At 44.4% G+C, this 7,937-nt stretch overlaps 1 protein-coding gene across 1 annotated transcript in view; it reads right to left on the bottom strand.

The window, feature by feature from the left end:
• The window catches only part of pdgfd (platelet derived growth factor d), a 41,007-nt gene extending 34,801 nt beyond the window's left edge, over positions 1-6,206 (bottom strand). Inside the window, exon 1 of the mRNA XM_035623861.2 lies at positions 5,638-6,206. Coding sequence (XP_035479754.1) covers positions 5,638-5,755 — 118 coding nt within the window. The 5' untranslated portion in view covers positions 5,756-6,206. The remainder of the gene's footprint in view (positions 1-5,637) is intronic.
• Between the last annotated feature and the right edge of the window lie 1,731 nt (positions 6,207-7,937).

The raw sequence follows: 7,937 nt of genomic DNA, 5'->3' as shown, positions 1-7,937 counted from the left end.
ATGTCTGTCTGGCACTACATTCGATCCGGCTCTCTCTCTTTTCAGAAATATCTTATCTTTACACCCCCCACCACACACACACACACTCCTCTTTCACTCCTGCTTTCTTCCACCTCCTCTTTCATACGCTATCCATTTGGCCCGCCGTTGGTTATCTCTCTCTTCCGAAGCTGACGGGGCAGAAAAGTGGAGGGGCCGGTCTTTTAACTTGGCATATCTACATCCACACACCTTTCCCTCTCTCCTCCTTCTCTGTGCCCTCTAACTCTTCTAAGCTCCCTTCAAGACTTTCTCCTCTCTCCTGCTGCCCTCTCCTCCTAAAATCCGAGCACCTACGCCCAGCTCAGTTCAATGTCCAAGGCTTCATTGCACTTTCTTTTTGCACACACACTCCTCTCCGGCCAGAAAGCCCAAGTGGTCACCACCCTTTCTTTTCCTCTGTATAGGGGAGGAAGGCTGTCTGCCAGACATTTAGGGGTGCGGTACATTTGGCTCATGCAAAGTTTTCCGTGTGCATATGAGATGACAAGTGTTTATTGGGGGATTCCCTGGAAAAGGAGATCCTGTAATTGTGTGTGTGTGTGTGTGTGTGTGTGTGTGTGTGTGTGTCTGGGCCTGGGTGTCCAGGAGGGGAGTAGTTCCATGCCGTATGTCCTGGGTGTGACTCATGAATTCCAGTAACCTCAGTGACACTCCTCCCTGCTATATCACTTGCATCCTGTCATAACTGACATAACATGTCGAGGTGGAGGTGCCAGGTTCAAGGCCCGTCCGCTCCTGCCAACCCTGCACTACATCTGCGTTTTCCCTTCACCTGTGTGTGTGTGTGTGTGTGTGTGTTTGTGTGTGTGTGGGTGTGTTATCAGAGGCAAAGCCACCTACAGTTCTCAGACACAGTCAAGGACCCCATGACATCACACACACTGATGTCACCAACGCCTGCATCCAGAGGATGAGAGCACACATGCTTTTGTAAGGTCAACCACTCATTTGTTAAACAGCTGTATACCTTAATGTGTCTTTTTGTTTATTCCTCTTGTATCGTGTATCCAGTATGAATATTACAATATCCGTTAAAGGATGACTAAATGTTCAGTACTTTCGGTACGTTCAGTGCCTTCGTCTTGTTTGTGTGCTACATTTGCTCACAGAGCCGACAGGGTGAAAAAGCTTTTCATTAAAAACAAGCTGGAACAGATGGGGGAAGATAAAGACAAAAATGAGAATGGGAGAGATTGAAAGAGGTGGATCTGGAGAGATGGAGTGATATGTAGCGAGGCATAGACTGATAAGGGCACAGAGAGAGGAAGGCAACGGATAGGAAGAGCAACTAGAGAAGAGGAGGAATGAGAAAGTCATGCCAGAAGCTTTTACAAAACATACCTTGGTTCTGTCACTGCCAAGAATAGAAATCATATTATCTTTATTCCAACTTACACTCTGTCTAAATAACACTTGCAATCCACAACAGGCATGTAAAACATTATACGTGTGAAGGGCCTGGTGGTCTGTTCAAAGGGTTTACCATGGCAACAACTCCAAGAATGGACATTCTTTACAAGCAACATCTCTCCTTTTTTTGAACTTTAGGTCAAACAGTGTGAGGTGCAAGTGTGTCTGCCTGTTACTGTGTCTGTGTGTGAGTAATATCCTCGCATAACTTCAGTTATACTTTAAGTCAACTGGGCAGAAAGTGAAAACAATACAGCCAGATCTCCAGAATATTTTGCATATTTTCTTCTCGACTTCTCTGGATGTGTCCATGTGATTTTGCTGTGCATGGATGCATCAACATGCATTCGTAGCAGCCCAAGTGTGCCATAGAATATGAGTATAAAATGTGAGTACACTAAATATTTTAGGGCTGATATATTTTGGCTTCCCAAAAATGTCAGTGTAAACTGTACAATTCTCTTAACATTCTATAGTAAATTAGTTAATAAACAGGATATCTAATGAAAAGCCCTTTCAGTATTTAATATTACCTAACTTCTATTGGTTCCTGAACATCTGAGGATATCATTTTTTGGGGAATATGTGTCAAACATTAACATTGACTTTACACTGACACAATACAGTCGCGCTTATCTTGAACTCCAGCAGAGGGCAGGAAGGAGTGACAGTCAATGCCGAACATTTTTTCACAATGGCTAATTCAGTTTCGAAGTAAAACTAAAAAACCTTCATACAGAAGATAAACGATAAAGACGAGTGGTAGTTGGTGAGATGGCGTGTCTGCCTGTAAGTGTTTCTTTGCAACAGTGGATAAGCTAGTGCAATACTTTACGCATGTATATGCAGATACGAGAGGGTTTTTGAGCTTTTGCTTGACATACATTTTGTCATTAGAGACCTGACACGTGGCATTTGGGTCTGCACCAACTTGTCTGTCCCGGTTTGTGTGGCGTCGGTGCTACAAGGGCACCGACCGCGAGAACAACCTCACATCTGTGGTTTCCGCAGCTGTCCACATATGGAGTATAACTGCGGTTTCACTTTTTGACTGCTGAATGTTTGCTTCTTTTGTGCCTGCATATATATACAGTATGTACATATTTCTTGCACTGCTTGCATACACACATGTGTGTAATAGGTTTAATCCCATCTGGGTCATCTGGTCTCCTCAGCAGAGATGATCAGCTGTTCAGAGCAGAAAGGCCGAATAGAGTTTCCTGTGCTCTGTGTTTACATGTGTATTTTTGTGTTTTCTTTTATGTATTTTTTTACACACACACACACACACACACACACAGACACACACCGCTCCAAACCCCCCTTGAATGCATACACTGACACTTCTATGGCAGGTGAAAAGAGCGAGCAAAATGCTGAACAAACACAGGGGAGAAAGAAGAAAAAAAAGCTTGGGGGGAATTCCTCAAAGTGTGCTAAGATATTCTGTCAGAAAATTCACACGCACACACACACACACACACACACACACACACACACACAAATACACAAGAGTGCACACACGAGCATGCTCAAAATGGTAAGTGGACGAATGAAAGCTGCAGACGCTATCAGCTCGAGTCCCTACTGGATAGAAACACATTTTATCAGCAACAGTCACTGAAATACTGGGCCTAAGCTCTCATAAGCTAACTGTAAATACATAAACAAAGGGACACACACACACACACACACACACAACTTGAGATAAGCTCAGTGTGTTACTGTAAGACTGTTCAGTGGATTAAAGAGCTGTTGAAAAGACTGTGAAAGATCTAACATCCAGTCCGTCACAATAGCGGTTATCACAGTGGATCATCAGTCTATCTATGATCAAACGAATTCACCTTGATCAAATCAGTGTGATTTGTTATCAGAATATAATTATCAGGTGTCTTGATAACTGCGCCGGCAGGATCTTCAGTGAGTGACAGTTGTTCTTCCCACTGAGTGACAGTATTCAATAAATAAGATCTCACCTCTTCAACTCTTGTGATCGATGGATTTAACACTGCGGGTCAACTGATGAAATTGTTCAGCAGTTAAATATATCTACCGTCATCATCTATCAAGCCATCAGCTTCAAGTTATTACAGAGATAAAGCTTCTTTTTTTTTCCAGGCCTGTCTCTGAAGGCAGACACTTTGAGAAATCAGTCAGTCTTGGGGCTGAGCCAAATCCTCACAGGGAGTTCCCCAATTATTACTTTGTCACAGGGCAAGTGTAGACGGCTCTGGGAGACCATTTTTTCTTTGGATGTGATTTTTGCTATATGGATTATATTGAGTGCGAAGAGGAATTGTTGCATAGTTAATGTTTCCAGAGTGGTAAATGTTGCCAGAACGAAGTGTTAACATGTAGGAGTAAAAACAGGCTGAAACAAAACTACAGAAAAAAGTTTCTGAAAAATAACCAATTAAAGCTGAATATGAATCAAGTCCACATTTGTCATAGACTGAGTCTTTCTCCATGGAATGTGCAAGAATAAATAAAAACCACTTCAGAGGAGATATTCTGCAAAACAATCTTCCAGTTCGACACTATTGTAATGGAGATTTAACAGTGCTTTCTTCTAAAAAGGGACATTTTATCCTGATGATAATGGACCTTGAACAGTGACCAATAGAGTTATAGCAGCTGTCGTTTTTCAAATCAGTATTAACTATTATTCTGTATCAAACCATTACTTTGTAATCACTTGCTGCTTTGCGTTGCATCTGTCTATAGCCTCTCTCACAATACAGCAGCAACTTTAATTTATACTCACACTTGATTGGACAAGACTCAAAAAGTGTGTTTTGCTTCAGACCGGTTACAATCCATCAATCAAACCTCCGTTAATGCTTGATACTTTATCGATCCCAGAGGAAATTAAGGTAAAGCCACTGCTGGGATTCAAACCCAGGATCTCCTGCATACCAGACAGTCACTTCAACCAACCAACCAACAGTGTCGGATGCTTCAGTATGAGCACTCGAGCTGCGGTAATAAAAACAAACGTACGTTTAGACCCTATGCTCAGTTTATACATGGAAGTTTTGGTCCGAGTGATTCATAACAGGATTCCTTCTGAACAGCTGATTGCAGTAATAAAAAAAATGACCTGAACATTCTAAGGTTTCAGAGGTATTTGATTGGGGGACGAAGGCCACAGAGATGCAGGCTAATTACTGTATGCCTTGAGCTCCATGTTATTCTGTGTGAGGTGAGACGGGCCTCGGGGGCTGTGGACCAGGTTAAAACCTAAAACAGAGGTATTTTTTCTATTTCTCTGCCAAAAGCAACCCTGCAGCTGTGCGTACAGTATGCGCCTGTGTGTGTGTGTGTGTGTGTGTGATCAAAGGTATTGTAGCACTGTAACTTTAGCCTCAGGGCCAAGTGAAATGTAAGCACGGCACACCTGCAGGAAGTTAGATAGGCGACCTGACGACTGGTAGCTTGCAAAGCGGAGCTGCAATGGTCAAGTCCCACTCCTTACTGAAATCTCGCACCCAATGCAGACACGCATGTCACTTGTTCAGTTTTCAGAATGTGAAAAAAGGGGTTTAACAGCTTGTTATTCAACACACTCCGCTCCCTACTTCAGCTGGTATAGCTCAGAGGGTTACACCGCTGCTCTAGGGACATGAGGTCAGGGTTCGATTCTAGTTGAGGTATTGTGAATACCTTGTCTGGGTCATTAGACCCTCCATGCAACCTGCCTACTTTTGATATTAGTGATTGTACATTGTTTTGGCAAAATGAATGTAATGTCTTCACAGCTACATCTGCACCACATCATTTAACTTCTCTCTTGACGAGTCCCCCCCCCCCCTGTTGCTGCATTTTCATCACTGTGCCAACAGGTCATTCACCTCAACAGGCCATGTCGGTCAGTATTCTCTTCACACTTAGAAACGGTGGGTTTCTATTTTTAGCAACACCCTTGGCTACCACAACCAGACAGCAACAGTCACTGCAAGACAGGCGATGTTTCAGATTCTCATTCAAATATAAATAAAGAAATGAACCTGATAGTGACATGAATAAAATCCAATGTTGGGTGTGAGTAAGTGTGCAGTAATGACCCAACTTAAGATAAAATAAATATATAATTAAGTTCACATTACCAACCCTTTCACAGAGACACGAACACAGCAACAGCACAACAGTCACAGAAGGACAGTAATGATGAAGACAACTCACCGTCTCTCCTGATGTTGCCCCTTATCACTCTGGCTGTGGAGACCTGAGCCCTCCCGACCCCGGTTATGGTCCCTAACAATAGAGCCATCCACATCTGGAACACCAGCGGTCCACACATGCTGATGCTGACAAACTCGTACACGCTTTAAAAAAAACTTAAAAAAACACCTTGGTATTCGTTCCCTTCACCCTCCAGTGACTTCAAAATAAAAGATGGTTCACTTCCAAAATACCTCGCGAGCGGCGGAGAAGAAAAAAAAAGTTTGTGTCAAAGCGAACTTTCCATTTCCCTGACTTCAAGCTCAGTCTCTCCCTCTCTCCCTCTCTCTCTCTCTCCTCTCTACCCACTTGTGGACTCCTGTGCCCCCGGACGACTGGCGGTGTCCCGTGTTGTGCCGACGTGCTCAGATTATGCCTCAGAGGTGTTTGTCTTCCACTGGAAGTTGAGCCACGCGCGCCGAAGAGCGAAACTCCCGGAGCAGCTCCGTGCAGGTGGACGGTATTATAGCAGCGTTCACGGTCAGACTTGAGGCTGCAGGCGCCGAACTTCTTATCGCCGCTCGACCCCCCCCCCCCCCCCCCCCCCCAAAAAAATGTCCCTCCAGTCACTGAGAGATGTCCCGCATTGCTTACTAATGTCTGGCTGACGCGTCTGCGTCGGCGCGGCGCGTCCAACCGTGTGCCAAATCACTTTTGCGCGTTTACAGCGCGCGCGTGTGTATGAGTGTGTGAGTGTGTCTCTGTGTGTGTGTGTGTGTCTGTGTGTGTGTATGAGTGTGTGTGTGTGTGTGTATGAGTGTGTGTGTGTCTGTGTGTGTGTGTGTGTGTATGAGTGTGTGAGTGTGTCTGTGAATGTGTGTGTGTGTATGAGTGTGTGTGTGTGTGTGTGTGTGTGTATGTGTCTGTGTGTGTGTGTGTGTGTATGAGTGTATGAGTGTGTGTGTGTGAGTGTGAGTTTGTGTTTTTGTGTGTGTGTGAGTGGGTGAGTGAGTGAGTGAGTGTGTGTGTGTGTGTGTGTGTGTGTGTGAGTGAGTGAGTGAGTGAGTGTGTGTGTGTGTGTGTGTGTGTGTGAGTGAGGGAGTGTGTGTGTGTGTGTGTGTGTGTGTGTGTGTGTGCGCGTGTGCGTGCGTGCGTGGGTCTATCTATCGGTGTGTGGTATGTTCGTGTTCCTCTTTGTTATGTTTTGGCACACTTTCCTCTTGGAAGTAGAACAAGAAAAAACACACCAAAGAGGGAAGAATTTAGTTGGAACCCCTCAGAGTGTAAGAGAGTCCGACATGGAGAGGAAACATACCAGGAGCTTATCCAAGACAGTGGGAGTCTCTTGAGTGTGTTGTACAGAGGCTCCAGGAAACAGCTGAGATGAGTTCACTTGGTATCTGATTTCACACCATTAATTATCTTTTTCTTCTGAGTGTGTGTGTATGTGTCTGTGTGTGTGTGAGTGAGTGTGTGTGTGTCTGTGTGTGTGTGAGTGTGTGTGTTTTGTCCTGTATCCACAGAGTTGCCGTGAATGGGACTGACCTGCTGTCTCTCCCCTCATTCTGTTACTATCTTTCTCCGATCAAAAAAAGCTGTCACAGCTCATCACTACACAGATTACATGATTGCACTTGTTGAGCAATAATGTAATTTCAGGATATGGTCTGCCAGAATCCATTCAGTAGGCAGCTTTGTGTAAGCCAAAGTCAGTCCATTTCAAACATGAATTATGTTTGAAGTCGTTGCAATACGTAAATTCCACAGTGATTTATCCACCATCTCAAAATGTCACGACAGGGTTTTACATGCTGCATTTGCAGCAAATGCCTCGCGTTTCTGTTCCTGGCCGCACAAATTCCCCTTGAGGCACACGCATAGGCTCAAAGGTTTATTCAGATCACAAGTTCTCCTGTTTGTTCACTCACTCACTCACTGCAGCGGCTCTTCTTCACATGCCATGGTGCCCGTGGCCATGCATACCATCACATCACATTCTAGGAATGATTTGGACGGTGCGGGATGAACTCGCCAGCTTGAGGTTTCTGCTGACTAAGCACAAAGCCTTCTCATCGCCCAGCAATCGGCTAATGAGTAATGCTGCACCTTTAAAACACTGCACCACTTAGGGAATGATATAGGTTATTAATAGAGGGTGGAGATTAATTAAAATTATAAGCTATTAGACTTCTCTTCTGCCTTTCAAAGGCATGTGCACCCGGGGAATGGATTCATAAGAACACTTTGAGATTGCTGGCAGGCACAAATGTTTTGTACACCATGCATGCTTATGCACACGGACTCGCCGTCAGTTACAGAGA

This window comes from Scophthalmus maximus, chromosome 11 (genome assembly GCF_022379125.1).
Source record: "Scophthalmus maximus strain ysfricsl-2021 chromosome 11, ASM2237912v1, whole genome shotgun sequence".
NCBI lineage: Eukaryota > Metazoa > Chordata > Actinopteri > Pleuronectiformes > Scophthalmidae > Scophthalmus > Scophthalmus maximus.
Note: the sequence above shows the minus strand (reverse complement) of the source record. Positions and strands in the feature narration are given on the sequence as shown.